At 45.6% G+C, this 16,133-nt stretch overlaps 1 protein-coding gene across 2 annotated transcripts in view; it reads right to left on the bottom strand.

Moving 5' to 3' along the window:
• RAPGEF5 (Rap guanine nucleotide exchange factor 5) overlaps window positions 1–16,133 on the bottom strand; it is a 264,461-nt gene that overhangs the window by 178,772 nt on the left and 69,556 nt on the right. For both annotated transcript variants that reach the window (XM_075587143.1, XM_075587142.1), the window contains exon 6: window positions 13,634–13,715. In XM_075587143.1, coding sequence (XP_075443258.1) covers window positions 13,634–13,715 — 82 coding nt within the window. The remainder of the gene's footprint in view (window positions 1–13,633; window positions 13,716–16,133) is intronic.

Below are 16,133 nucleotides of genomic sequence, written 5' to 3'. Positions count from 1 at the left end.
TATGGTGCTTCCAAGGCAAATAACACTAGCCAATTATTTATTTATTTATAAAATATTTTACCAGGAAGTAATACATTGAGAGTTACCTCTCGTTTTCAATTATTGATGTATACAGTATTATTTGAACTGAAATCCGACTTTCCTCCCCAAAATGCTTTACAACTCCTCCCTTTTGAATGTGATATTCTTTCCTCAATAGTGCAGCTAAAAAAAGCTGCTATAGTAGAACATATTATTATGTCTAGTCTGACATGCATTTACTTAGCAATTTGTATTCAATTGTATTCTAATATACTGTAGCTATTCTTGACGATAAATCAGAAAAAGCAATGATACAAATGTTTGAAGTCCCAGCCTCACTGGATAGTGTTTTTTTCTTTTAGAAATCGCCACTGCTCTACAATACGCAGCAGCCGTGCAGGAACACGACAGTGACAGAGAGAGCAGAGAGGGCGGATTTGCACCCTGAACAAACTCTTTATATACTGTACACTTGCATTCTGAATACATTCAGCTTATTTAAAGCTATCAGGAATTTATGAGCGGAATATCCCATACTAAATAGCTGCTCAAAAGCACATGTACCTGCTCAGGCACATCCAGTTTGCCCACGACAGGTCATTTCAGCTGGATTAATCTGAGCAATGTTGTCAGTTTTAGTTTCTCGCTTGTGACCAATTATTGTGAGAGGCGATGATTTACAGTGCTGCCCCGTGCTTCGCTTTGACAGCTGCCGCTTCACCTATCAAAGATCCTTAAAAATTTACAAGAGGAAAAAAATAGAATCGTATTTTAATGATGACTGCAACTTAATACTCTAATGAGCAAAAAGCCACTTCCGTGCCTGGAGGCTGTGAGGGGAGTTTTACATGGGAAATAAAGAGCTCAAATACTGACACGTGACTGCTCATTTCACTAGCAAATCCCTTTCTGACAGTGTCAACAAGAAGGGAAATGCGGGCAATAAAATATGAAGGCGCTCAAACAAATTAAGGTGTGACAATTTAAATATGGCAAGAACAGGCAGGAACAAAGCTACTACACAGCAAAAATATACAGGCAGGAAGAAAAGATCGTGTGGACTTTGAACTTCTACTCCTACGGTTTCCCTCTTTCTTTATTTTACACTTTCCGAATAAACCAGAAGTTTGTGATTGATAAGAAAAGAAATCTCCAAACCGACAAAAAGGGTATGGGAGATTATATTTGTAATAACGTCTGTTGTCTACAAAAATGCTGCTGCTGCTGCAAAAAAAAAAAAAACAGAGCTAGATTTATCAAAAGAAAAATAATCCCACTGAAATGTTTTTTTTTTCTGGGCCAGTTTTGTGAGAAAAGGAGATTTCAATAAAAAAATATCCAGTGTGTTCCTACTGGTTAAAGTGTATTCATAGAAAGAGTGTTAGTATAGGAAAACCTAATCCTAATAAATAAAATGGGAACCTTTCTAGTATCTAATTTTCAAAAGGCTTGTTTTTGCCCTCACATTTCAACTCCAGCTCTAGAAAACTCTTGAGCCTGGGTACTACTGTAAGACAGGGGAGTGGGGGGGGGGGGGGGGGGGCGGAGGGGGCAGTCACCTGTGCAGCAGGGATACCCTAAAAACCTGACCTGTTGGAGGCCCTTGAGGACGAGAGTTTGCCACCCCTGTACTAGGATACCAATTAATTTTTTTTGTGTATGTCAAAATTGTGGTGCTCAAATGTACAAACTTCGCAAAATGTGCGTAGTATGTGTGAAGGTCATTATGTGACTTCATACAGTACATTTAACATCTAGTTCATTGCTTGAAATAGAAGAAGGCTCCCCTCTGCCCGCTCCCTCCCCTCCCTTTTTTTGGACCTGGTGGGAAGTAGGGCATCCCCGGAGCTGAACCATGTTGATTTCAAGTCTGGGGTTTCCGATATACTGATTGGGAAAGGTGCCGCCCGTACTTCCTGGTTATTTAAATCCTTGCGTCACGCGGAACAATAGGAAGCTGCAGCGGATTGGTAGTGGCTACCAAATATACAAAGTAACTTATGGTGCGTAAAGTGCCAAAAACCCTCCACCATACAGCAAAAAAACAACATTCCCCATTAGTTACTTTGTGTACCTGGTGAGCAGCCACTTCCAGCTTTACAATGCAAGGTCAGTAACCAGCCTCACACTGATGAGACCCAAAAGGCAGAAACGTCTGTCTGTGAGGTAGGTTTGCTGGCTATTCACGTAACCCAGGCTGTGCTGAAAAGCTGTGCAATGCAGCAGGCATAAGCTTATAGGGCTCCATGTTAAAATGAATAAGAAGCAAAACGTGACTGTGTGCTCATTTGCATGTCATTAGTGGGGAAAGGCAGGTTTAATTTGCCAAATCTGAAAAGGAATTGAGTAAATATGTACTTGGTGTATAGCAGTGTTTCCCAACTCCAGTCCTCAGGGAACCCAACAGGTCAGGTCTTAAGCATATCCCTGCTCCAGCACCGGTGGCTCAGTCACAATGGCTGAGCCGCTGATTGACCCACCTGTGCTGGAGCAGGGATGTCCTTAAGACCTGACCTGTGGGGGTTCCCTGAGGACTGGAGTTGGGAAACACTGGTGCATAGTGTTGGTAGGGTATGTAGGTATGCAGAGACTTTGCAAGCAAAATGCCTGTGAATGCAAACGGATGCCCTCTTATCACAGAGTGAAAGTGAAACAATCATACAGGTATATCCTGTCCATGGTCTTCATAAACAGAATTGTACATTATCTCCGTGCATTATGATACATAATAATTATGACATTTGCTTACAATTACAAAATGCGGTGGTCAAACGTTTTTTTATTGTAAGTTCATTATAGCCCTGATAGTTTCTGAATGATCACAACTACACATAATTCTAGGGGGTTACGCATTAAGCTTGATTTAAAGCCTTATATCAAATGAAAACCATCCCGAAAACATATATATATATATTAGAAATGTAATGACCTTAAAGGAGAAATCCAAGTGCTTTGTTTTGCTTTGTTTGAAAATGTTTTTTTTTAACATAGGACTGAAGCAGGGGGTCTCCGGAGCTGAATCTCATTCATTTTAGCTCCGGGGAATCCCTGCTTCCAGACATACTTACCTCCGTAGGGGGCGCCGGTGGCCGCTGCGGCTGAGTTAGCTGGGGTTTAAAGTTTAAAGCTCCCGCATCACGCAGGCCAATAGGAAGTCGAACCTCATGACATCATGGCTTCCTATTGGCCTGCAGGGCACAGTAGGTTTGAAACACCGCCATATGTGAACCCTGGTGGCCGAGCGGAGCGGCTACTGGCATCTCCTATGGAGGTAAGTATCTCTTGAATGGGGGGGTTTCCCAGAGCTGTAATTAACGGGGATCCGCTCCAGAGACCCCCTGCTTCAATCCTGTGTATAAACAAATGTTATAAAAAAAAAACGCTTGGATTGATGATTTAAACATGTTGCTCAGAAATTCCATCACTTGTTGCAAGTTGTAATATGTTTTAAATGACTAACCTGAGAGTTCCTTATAGCTGCAAATGTACTTTATAAATTCAGTACACTATCATTTTCATCAAGTAAGAACTCGTTTGTTGGGTCTACGGTATTCCAGTGCTTCCCAACTCCAGTACCCAAGAACCCCCAACAGGTCAGGTTTTAAGGATATCCCTGCTTTAGCATTGGTGGTTCAGTCAAAATAACTAAGCCCCTGATTGAGCCACCTGTGCTGAAGCAGGGATATCCTTAAACATTGACCTGTTTGTTGGGGGTTCTTGAGCACTGGAGTTGGGAACCACTGGTCTATTCAAAAATATCAGAACCTACAAGAAATGTACACCACTCGTGGTCTAATCTCCATGTACAGTTTGGGCATTACGTCTTTACTCATTTGACTCCAAGGAGAAACACAAGCATTGATCACATGTCACTAGCATAATCAGTAATCATCTAGTTAAGGAACATAGTGGCATAGTAGATTAGGTTAAATAAAGGACGTGTGGTGGAGTGAAGGAGACTCCGGCGGCAAAGATCCGGCAACTTCCGGTAGGTAATGAAAAAAACTTTATTCCAACAGCGTACACAAAGAATCCAGGTTACACCACAGCCTCCCCCTCAACGCGTTTCACGCTATGGAGCAGCGCTTTGTCTTGGAGTGGGGAGGTGAGGTCTGAACCTAAACATTTAAATAAAAAAGCCTGCGAAAGCGGACCTAATTGCATGACGTCATTCATCTGCATCTGGAAGGCTCAAAGCATTATTTAAATACATAGAGAAAGCAATCTTTATAATACAGTAAAGCACTCAAATATATGCATTTATATCCCTCATACTTATAGTATATACAATGGGGGATATTATCATATGCACTGCTATCAGTATTGTCAGAGCTATCTAAAGATGCAGTATGAGACATAGATAAATAAATAAAAACAATTGCAACATAATCCATAACCCTGGGAAGATGGATGATCAATAACATAAATCTGATCCAGACTATAAGCCTGATATAAATTACATCAGGAAATGGAACTATGAAATAGCTATTGAGGATCTAAGGAACCATGGCAGAAGGGGAAAGGGAAAAGGGAAAGGGAAAAGTGGAGGGGGGGGAGGGGAAGGGAATGGGGGAATGGATGAGGGAGGGAGGGGAAACTGGGGGAGGAGGGGAAAGGAGGGGGTGGGGAGGAAAATTGGGAAGGGGGAGGAAAGAGGTGGATGATAAACAACGGGCATAGGCAAAACTAACATATTCAATTGATTAAAATTGGAAGAATACATTCACAATACTTATAAATAAAGATCACGAATGGCCAGATACTAAATGAGAGAGGCAAATCAGACGGAATATCTTACAAAAAAAACATATTATAAGAAACATCGCAAGTCCCATTCAATATTTAATCCATTGGGCTGCAGTGTGTTTAACGTAAAGATCCAATGCGCTTCTCGCTAGTGCAAAATTTGAACCCTGTCACCCCCTCGAGGGGGTGAAGGAATATGCTCAAGTGCTATGCATTGTAAGGATCTAACTGAGCCCAGTGGACAAGTATTGATGTGTTTTGATACAGGATGCAGCATATCATTATTTCGAATCAACCTCAGATGCTCAAGAATACGAATCTTAAGCACTCTACTTGTGAGGCCAACATATGGTTTGCTGCAACCGCATATCAATAAGTAAACAACAAACTCAGTTTGACAGGACATGAATGATTTAATCTTAAACTTGTTTGTCCCATCCCAGCTGTAGAAATGTGTCGATTTAGTAATTAAAGGGAGGACTTTGTTCGAAGGGCGGATTTAATGAGGGGAAGATTCGTGTCGAGGGGTTATGCCAAGGCCTTTAGGATCTAGACAAGGCCTTTGAAGCAGCCCTTAACACTGACAGGGATTCCCTGGTCAGTATGGATAGGAGTGTCACACTTACCTCTACTCCGCGCGGAGACCGACCCGGGGAAGCACCACGGGGCAGAGTCATGCGCCCACGCACTGCCAGGGCAGTGCAGGCACAGCAGCGTGATGTCGGTGCTCCGCGACGCGCATCGCGCACGCGCGCGGGTTGCTCGGCAACCGGGAGGCAGGAGAACTTGAAGGAGCTGCTGGAGCCTCCCACAGGCGGAGACTTGGAGAATAGGCCGCATGGCGTCATCACGTCGCGACGCGCATCACGCACGCGCGCGGGTTGCTCGGCAACCAGACCTATCATTAAGAAAACCTGATTACAGGCTGTTTTGGATGAGTGTCTCACTGACACCATTGGTGGACCAGAGCACACCCCTGCAAGGTAATTGGACCCTTCCCACATATATACCTGCTTCTGTCTGTCTTTCATTGCTGAGCATAAACTCCTGTTTATGCATTGTGCTCACCGCTGCTGTCTAGTTTTGTCTTGAACTGTGTCTGTCCTGTTTGACCCTGCTGGTTCCTTGGATTTCTACACTCTCCAGCGCTTTGACCCCGGCTTCGTTCCTCGACTACTCTACCTTCTATTACCCTGGACCTTGGCTACGAAACTCTACCTACCCGGACTCTCCAACCTTGGAATACGGCAAGTACCCTGACCACCCTGACCTCTCCAACCCTACGACGCGGTACGACTTGGACTACGCATTCCGGACAGGACTGCGTGGTTGTGGGTCGGTGCCTATTCATCCCCACCTCAGCCCCGCGGTCTTCCGTCCTGTTTGTGGTGAGCGCAGCGTGACAATATGCTCAGCCCAACAAACATGGACGCCGCTGAGGTGGCCCGACGCCTAGACACCCATGAGGAATGCTTCCGGCAACTTACCGGATCATTTACACTGAAGGAACAACTCGTTTCCCAACTTAAACAAGACGTTGATACCCTGACTGAACAAGTTAGACGTTTAACAGTATCTACCACCAACACCGCCCCACTCGCAGCCACTCCTGCTCCCATCACACCTACCTCTGAGCCACGACTACCTGCGCCCAACCGATATGCAGGGGATCCCAACGGTTGTCGGGGGTTCCTGAACCAGTGCTTCATACAGTTTGAGCTACTGCCCTCTCACTTTCCGTTTTCACGAACAAAGGTCGCATACATAATCTCCTTGCTGACTGACGCCGCTCTAGCATGGGCATCTCCTATCTGGGAGCAACGCCCAGATTTGACCTCTGACCTCACTCTCTTCATCACCGAATTCAGAAGGGTGTTTGACACCCCAGGGCGTAAGGTTACGGCTGCATCTACTCTGCTTAATATTTCTCAGGGAGACCGTACTGTGGCTCGTTATGCCCTGGACTTCCGGACGGTGGCTTCCGAGACCGGCTGGAACGATGTGGCCCTATCTGCAGTCTTCTGGCAGGGTCTGTCCGAACGGTTGAAGGACGAACTAGCAGCTCTGGATCGTCCCGCTGGACTTGAGGACCTGATAAACCTGTGCATCCGGATGGATCAGCGCCTCCAAGAGAGAAGGATGGAGAAAAACAAACACCCCCGAGGTGTACAATCGTCTTCCTTTTCCACCATAGGCCCTCTACTCTCCACAACTCCCGTCCTAGATGAACCCATGCAGCTGGGAGGGACTAGCCTTTCGCCTATCGAGAGGCAACGGAGAAGACGAGCAGGACTATGCCTCTACTGTGGCAATAACGGCCACCTGGTATTCAACTGTCCGCTGAAGCCGGGAAACGCCAAAGCCCAGTGAGTATAAGGAGGATCACGCTGGGCACTGCAACTTTTCCCCCTCCTCAACCCTCTACGAGGATTTATCTACCTATCTCCATATCCGGTGAGACCTTCACAGTACAGACACGGGCCTTTCTGGATTCGGGGTCAGGGGGAAACTTCGTGGACCAAGAGTTCGCTATCAAGAATAAAATACCGTTGGTACCCAAAGATCGACCGGTAGGTCTTGAAGCCATTGACGGACGACCCTTGCAGCCCGCGATCATTTCCTTACAAACTACACCCCTTAAGATCTCGACTAGCGACTTCCACTCCGAGACCATAACATTGGATGTCATTCACACCCCCTCCTCGGACATCATTCTGGGACTTCCGTGGCTCCGGATCCACAATCCAGTCATTGACTGGACAGAGGCCACGCCACTTCGTTGGAGTTCTTTTTGCTTGGAGCATTGCATGTCTGCTCCCAAGGCAGTGGCAGGTCTGGAGGTCACGGATCCTGACAGGGTACAGCTGCCGGGAATATATGAGGATTTTCGCGATGTCTTTGACAAACGCCAAGCAGAAGTACTTCCGCCACATCGGACGTACGACTGTCCTATCGATCTTCTACCCGGGGCCATTCCTCCCAGAGGAGGGTCATACCCACTATCTATTCCTGAGACCCAGGCGATGAGAACATATATTCAGGAGAATCTCGAGAGGGAGTTCATTAAGAAATCTTCATCACCTGCTGGGGCAGGATTTTTTTTCGTCAAAAAAAAGGACGGAACCCTCAGACCCTGCATTGACTATCGCGGTCTCAACAAACTCACCATAAAGAACCGCTACCCCCTTCCGTTGATAGCCGAATTATTCGACTAACTCCAAGGAGCCAGGATCTTCACCAAACTGGACCTCAGAGGCGCCTATAATCTGGTTAGAATCAGACAAGGAGACGAATGGAAGACAGCATTCAATACTCGCGACGGGCATTACGAGTACCTGGTCATGCCATTTGGATTGTGTAATGCTCCTGCTGTCTTCCAAGACTTTGTCAACGACATTTTTAGAGACCTTCTGGACCATCATGTTATAGTATACCTGGACGATATACTAATATTTTCCAGATCCATGCCTGAACATACTATGCATGTCAAACAAGTGTTGCAGCGCTTAAGAGAGAACCACTTGTATGCTAAGCTCGAGAAATGCCATTTCCATCAAAGATCCACCTCCTTTCTCGGCTACATCATATCGGACACCGGCCTTGCTATGGACCCTACCAAGGTAAAGGCGGTACTCGAATGGCCCTGTCCCCTCTCCCTCAAGGCCATCCAAAGGTTCCTCGGCTTCGCCAACTATTACCGGAGGTTCATTCAGGGATTCTCATCGGTAGTAGCACCCATCACGGCACTCACGCAGAAGGGAGCTGATCCTACGAGGTGGACTGAGAAAGCTCTTCAGGCTTTCGAGAGGATAAAGACGGCATTCGCCTCAGCACCCATCTTAACTCATCCAGATCCTTCGTTACCTTTTTTTTTGGAGGTCGACGCCTCCGATGTAGGAGCAGGTGCTATACTTTCCCAGAGAAAGAATCCTCAAGCCCCACTTCATCCTTGTGCGTATTTTTCTAAAAAAAATTCCTCCGCCCAAAGGAATTACGATGTAGGTAACCGGGAGCTCCTCGCTATCAAACTGGCCTTAGAAGAGTGGAGGCAATTACTGGAAGGCACAGAGACGCCAGTCACGATACTTACTGACCATAAGAATCTACTGTACATTGAGGGAGCACGGCGACTAGGATCTCGCCAGTCAAGATGGTCCTTATTCTTTACTCGCTTTAACTTCCTCATTTCCTACATCCCTGGGTCTAAGAACCTTAAAGCCGACGCCTTGTCACGACAGTTCCTGGTAGAGGATAACAAGGTGGAACAACAGGAGACCATTCTCCCTTCCACTTGTATTTTGGCTGCAAATACTTTTAGTGCCTTAACGGACATTACCAAGGCTCAGAACAACATCCCGGCAGGACTCAACGTTCCGGAAGATCGGTTGTTCACTCCCCGTAAATTCCAGAGGAGAGTCATGGAGTGGGGACATTCATCCAAGACTGCAGGCCATCCTGGTACCAAAAGAACTACTGAGTTCATCGAACGCACATTCTGGTGGCCCTACATGTGGAGAGACATACAAGCTTTCGTAGCTACTTGCGCTACTTGTGCTCGAAGCAAGACACCACACAACAGACCTGCGGGTCTCCTTCAACCACTACCCATCCCAGAACGTCCATGGACACATATATCGATGGACTTCATCATTGAGTTGCCTAAATCTAGAGGCATGGACACCATACTTGTGGTGGTGGACAGATTTTCCAAACAGGCACACTTCATCCCTATGAAGGGTCTACCCACTGCACCAATGTTGTCCGAAGTTTTCATCAGGGAGATCTTCAGGTTACATGGGTCCCCTCGGGTCATAGTGTCCGACAGAGGATCCCAGTTCATCTCCCGGTTCTGGAGGGCGTTTTGTAAAAGTCTGGACGTCACACTACACTTTTCGTCAAGCTATCACCCCCAGACCAATGGACAGACGGAACGCACCAATCAGTCTCTGGAACAGTTTTTGAGGTGCTTTATTGCTGACACTCAGGACGACTGGGCGGAACTTCTCCCGTGGGCAGAATTCTCCCATAATAATCTTCGGAACGAATCATCCCAACAGTCACCATTTATGGTCAACTATGGCTTCCATCCGTCTGCACTTCCTTCCCTCATCTCCAAGTCTGGAGTCCCGGCTGCAGAGGACAGGATTCGCCACTTACAAGACCTATGGCAGAAGATCCATCGGAACCTACAGCACACTGGTATATTACACAAGAGACAAGCGGATCGTCACCGAAGAGAGGTCCCAGGGTACTCTGTAGGACAAAGGGTTTGGTTATCTACCAAAAACATTCGGCTAAAGGTAGCCTCACCCAAACTAGCACCACGTTTTATCGGTCCTTTCCGCATCACCAAAAGGATCAACCCAGTAGCCTATCGGCTTGAACTGCCTAGGAATATGAGGATTCCTTCTGTATTTCACTCATCCCTACTCAAACCTTGTCTACAAGACTCATCCTCCTAAGGACAATCTAAACCTCCGCAAACCATACTGGTAGATGGCCAACAAGAATACGAGGTTCAGACCATTCTCAACTCCAGAATATCCAGAGGAGGATTACAATATCTTGTACACTGGAGAGGCTATGGCCCAGAGGAGAGAGAGTGGATCCCTCATCATCAGGTACATGCCAACCGCCTCATCTATGCCTTCCACCGTAGGCATCCTGAGAAACCATCTCTGGGTCGCCCGGAGGTCTCCCCTCAAGGGGGGGATACTGTCACACTTACCTCTACTCCGCGCGGAGACCAACCCGGGGAAGCACCACGGGGCAGAGTCATGCGCCCACGCACTGCCAGGGCAGTGCAGGCACAGCAGCGTGATGTCGGCGCTCCGCGACGCGCATCGCGCACGCGCGCGGGTTGCTTGGCAACCGGGAGGCAGGAGAACTTGAAGGAGCTGCTGGAGCCTCCCACAGGCGGAGACTTGGAGAATAGGCCGCATGACGTCATCACGTCGCGACGCGCATCGCGCACGCGCGCGGGTTGCTCGGCAACCAGACCTATCATTAAGAAAACCTGATTACAGGCTGTTTTGGATTAGTGTCTCACTGACACCATTGGTGGACCAGAGCACACCCCTGCAAGGTAATTGGACCCTTCCCACATATATACCTGCTTCTGTCTGTCTTTCATTGCTGAGCATAAACTCCTGTTTATGCATTGTGCTCACCGCTGCTGTCTAGTTTTGTCTTGAACTTTGTCTGTCCTGTTTGACCCTGCCTGTTCCTTGGATTTCTACACTCTCCAGCGCTTTGACCCCGGCTTCGTTCCTCGACTACTCTACCTTCTATTACCCTGGACCTTGGTTACGAAACTCTACCTACCCGGACTCTCCAACCCTGGAATACGGCAAGTACCCTGACCACCCTGACCTCTCCAACCCTACGACGCGGTACGACTTGGACTACGCATTCCGGACAGGACTGCGTGGTTGTGGGTCGGTGCCTATTCATCCCCACCTCAGCCCCGCGGTCTTCCGTCCTGTTTGTGGTGAGCGCAGCGTGACAAGGAGGTTTTCCAGGCCAACTAAGTCCATTGAGAGTACCCATGCGCCTTACTTTATCACGGGATATAGTGAGCAGGCGGGTGCAATTAAATCAATTATCAAGAAACATTGGCGTTCACTATGTCTAGACCCCATGATTCGAGAGATAGTGAGCACCGGCCCTCGCATTGTGTTCCGGAAAGCGGCCACTTTGGGGAATTCTTTTTCACCGAGTATGTTACGGTCTAATAAGTCCCAGAACATGAGGTCATCATTCTTTCCCAAATTACAAGGTTCTTATAAATGTGGACGATGTAAGATTTGCCCTTTAATGACTAAATCGACACATTTCTACAGCCGGGATGGGACAAGCAAGTTTCAGATTAAATCATGCATGTCCTGTCAAACTGAGTTTGTGGTTTACTTATTGATATGCGGTTGCAGCAAACCATATGTTGGCCTCACAAGTAGAGTGCTTAAGATTCGTATTCTTGAGCATCTGAGGTTGATTCGAAATAATAATATGCTGCATCCTGTCCTGTCCATCAATACTTGTCCACTGGACTCAGTTAGATCCTTACAATGCATAGCACTTGAGCATATTCCCTCACCCCCTCGAGGGGGTGACAGGGTTCAAATTTTGCACTAGCGAGAAGCGCATTGGATCTTTACGTTAAACACACTGCAGCCCAATGGAATAAATATTGAATGGGACTTGCGATGTTTCTTATAATATGTTTTTTTTGTAAGATATTCCGTCTGATTTGCCTCTCTCATTTAGTATCTGGCCATTCGTGATCTTTATTTATAAGTATTGTGAAAGTATTCAATGTATTCTTCCAATTTTAGTCAATTGAATATGTTAGTTTTGCCTATGCCCGTTGTTTATCATCCACCTCTTTCCTCCCCCCCCTTCCCCCCCCTTTCCCCTCCTCCCCCAGTTTCCCCTGCCTCCCTCATCCATCCATTCCCCCATTCCTCTCCCCCCCCCCTTTCACTTTCCCCTTTCCCTTTCCCCTTCTGTCCTGGTTCCTTAGATCCTCAATAGCTATTTCATAGTTCCATTTCCTGATGTAATTTATATCAGCCTTATAGTCTGGATCAGATTTATGTTATTGATCATCCATTTTGCCAGGGTTATGGATTATTTTGCAATTGTTTTTATTCATTTATCTATGTCTCATACTGCATCTTTAGATAGCTCTGACAATACTGATAGCAGTGCATATGATAATATCCCCCATTGTATATACTATAAGTATGAGGGATATAAATGCATATATTTGAGTGCTTTAATGTATTATAAAGATTGCTTTCTCTATGTATTTAAATAATGCTTTGAGCCTTCCAGATGCAGATGAATGACGTCATGCAATTAGGTCCGCTTTCGCGGGCTTTTTTATTTAAATGTTTAGGTTCAGACCTCACCTCCCCACTCCAAGACGCAGCGCTGCTCCATAGCGTGAAACGCGTTGAGGGGGGGGCTGTGGTGTAACCTGGGTTCTTTGCGTACGCTGTTGGAATAAAGTTTTTTTCATTACCTACCGGAAGTTGCCTGGATCTTTGCCGCTGCAGTAGCGCCGGAGTCTCCTTCACTCCATTTCACTTTCTCCTACCGGACGCACGCAAGAGTAGCGGAGGAACACCAGAGCAGGACCCAGATCGGAGTATCCATGGAGGTAAGGATTGCATACCTTCCCAACGCCGATTTCATCTAGTGGTTGTTATTGCTCTGACATACTCCGCTCTCACTGGCTACACTGACACCTTCGGTGCCTGAACTGTTCATTTGAGCGCAAGACAGCAGCTCTGTTCACATTAAATAAAGACGTGTGTCCATTAAGTTCAATCACTGCTAAATTTTAAGTAGGAAACATACTCCTCCTGTATTTATAGTTATAATTCTATTTGTCCAGAGAAACAAAAAGCCCAGAGAAACGTTTCATTCTATGACTGAGATAACTACGGTAGAGTGAGCTATATCAACATAAAAAGTGCAAGGAGACAGTAAAAGTTTTGTCTTACACTACTATCCTCTAGCCGAGATTATAAATAAGTAAAGCTAATGTATTCATGATGAATCATGAACAACGCACACAAACCTACTTATTTGAATAGGACTTGCTGATGCCATTTATTATGGGCACTCAAGCTCATTGCTCACCGCTTAGTTATGGAAGAATTGTCCATGCTACATCTGCGCTGGTACTGGTCTCTAGACCAGGGCTCCTAATATGTCAAATTCGAGGCTTGATACAATCCATTGCAGGTACAGTGGTTCGGTACCAGTGGACAACGACTTGGTTAGCAAATAAAATACGTTTCTCTGAACCACTAAGTGAAAACTTATACATGGATAAAAAAAAAAACTTGAACATTACCGCAGAAGTAAGCCGCGCGAGTGCTTGAATTTGCAGGATTTTGCTGTTTGTGTCTGTTGTGTCCTCAAATTTGTCAGCAGACCTGAGAGTGAAAATAAAGAAACAGAATAAACGATCAAGTATCGTTACGTTTCCCTGCAGCATGATCGGTGCAGGGATTTCCTTAATATTTCAGGAATTGGCCAGGAAATTAGAATTCTAGATTGTTATTTAAACTTATATGGTGGCAGCTCACCTGCTGCTGTTAACTAGGGATTAAGACAGATGGCATGACCCTTTACAGTCATTTTTGCACAATGTTGGCAAAAAGTGGTGAAGGTTAGGTGAGATAGGCAAATTCATACAACATTTTGGCGAAATTGTAAACATTTGGAGAAACGCAAGAAAAAAAAGACAAAAATGTGCAAATCAAGTTTCAAGACATCCGCACACCTCTGGTATGTAACTAAACGGGCTTGTTTAGGAAGCTTTCTATTAGGCTGAGAACCTTGATTATAATACAGGTCCTCATTTTAACCCCTCTTCTTAAGTCCACCCTTTATACCAAGTTAATTTTTACCAATGTCTGAAGTGTGTAAAGTCAGTCCAACAAGACAGTTGCAGTAATTAGTGCTGCGGTTTTCAATACTGTACCTACATCCATCCTGAGTCATTGATTGAGTGTTTACTGAGGAATTACTATTTCTTTTCAAAATGGTCTCTTTGTTTAGACTTCAAACAAAACATGTGTATGGTAAAACGAAGGCAAACAACTGAAGGAATGCAAGACATCACTGTTACTTGAATTGTATTATAAAGTACAGCTTTCATTGTGGTATTTTTATATTCAAGACTTGCCTTTCACTGTGGAAGAAAGGATTTATATGCTCTTTATTCCACATAGAATTCCTACTCCGACTCCTAAGGGATAAATCCTACCTTGAGACAATGATGTGTGGTACATGCACCATAAATGCATGTGGAAACCAGTCACAAGTCTCTCTTATTGTAGTGATGTGTAATTACAGATCCTACCGCCTTCAACTACGCTGTTCGCAAGAGCAGGACAAAATGTTTCAGAATCAACAGAACCTTCCCTATGCTTGCTCTGCACAGCACAAGAGTGAACGAGCGAAAATAAACCAATTATGTCAAGGTAAAGAAATATAAAACCATTTTTTTTAATGAGTTTAAGCGGCAATTCAGTGTTTGCAAAGTTTAAACGCCCAGAGATATGTTTCTATTTCATTTCGCAAGCTGCATTTTGAAGTAATAGATGTATTCACTGAAACAGACATTTCCCGTCCCACTGTTCTTCTTTAAAGCTTATCTGTACACGGGTTCCCCCAGAGTAAAACCGAACATGCCCCCGGAATGTCTGTCATTGTTAGTGCTAGTATTTTTTTTAAAGAAGAAACTCAATAGAACAGATAATACTCAAAATAGCTATTTATTAACCAATGAGTATAAAATCTGGTAAATTTGTAATAAGAAAGCAGATGCCCAGGGAAACAGGACTGGGCTCATGACTGCAGTGACGACTCCCTGCAGTTGGATAAGGGTTAAGCTTATCAAGGATTTTGAAAGTGCATTTAGTTGGGCTCTGTGATTGAATCGTTTATGCAAAGGGGAGAGACTTAATGGTCTGTTAGGCTGCGTCCATGCTGCCGAAGACCGTGCGGAGCGTGCGCGTGTGGCGCGATCACATTGCCTTATGGCATTGATCGCGCTCATAGACCGCGCGGGCGACAGCAGGAGGGGGCGCGCGGTGCGCGAGGATTCACTTCAAACTGATTCCTCGGCGCGTAAGGGCAGGTCACGTGAATGGTTCGCCCAATGAGGGCGAACCAACTCCGTCATGTCAAAAACACTCCCTAAGACACACACCCCCACAGCGCGTCTTCCATGTCCAGAAAATGCACCCGCTTCACGCGGGTGACGTCACGCGCATGCCCCCGCTCGGTCGAAGGCTGTATGGACACAGATTTAGGAGGGCTGCATGCTGTAAGGCTCAGCCATTTAAGTTAGCACAAGGTTAGATACGTTCCCTCCCTATGTGTATATATATACAGATCCAATCACCATTATTAGAACACTTACCTGGGAAATTCTGGGGCAGTCTCACAGTAAATGCCTCAACATTGACTCAAACTGAATGGGACTGCAGGGACCTCTGTTGTGTTGATCCGATGGGCCAGAAATGTTGAGGCAATGTTACAGCAACGTTGAGTCATTTACTGTGAGACTGTCCCAGAATTTTCCAGGTAAGAGTTCAAATAATGGTGGCTGCATCTGTATTTTAAAAAATGGGGGAGGAACTGTATGGTACAGTGATCAAATGTATGTGTTTAAATATGTGGATTTGTTTGCTAATGTTATTCTGTATAAATATAAATTATACATTTGTTGTCACAGTGGTGGTTTCATGCCCGCTAGGGCATATGGTGGCAAATGTATGTAGGAACTGTATGAATGATTAGAATAGGAGGACCTCTCGTGTTGAATACCATCACTTGGTCTC

Source organism: Ascaphus truei, chromosome 2 (assembly GCF_040206685.1).
Source record: "Ascaphus truei isolate aAscTru1 chromosome 2, aAscTru1.hap1, whole genome shotgun sequence".
Classification (NCBI taxonomy): domain Eukaryota; kingdom Metazoa; phylum Chordata; class Amphibia; order Anura; family Ascaphidae; genus Ascaphus; species Ascaphus truei.
This window is presented reverse-complemented; position numbering and strand designations above follow the sequence as displayed.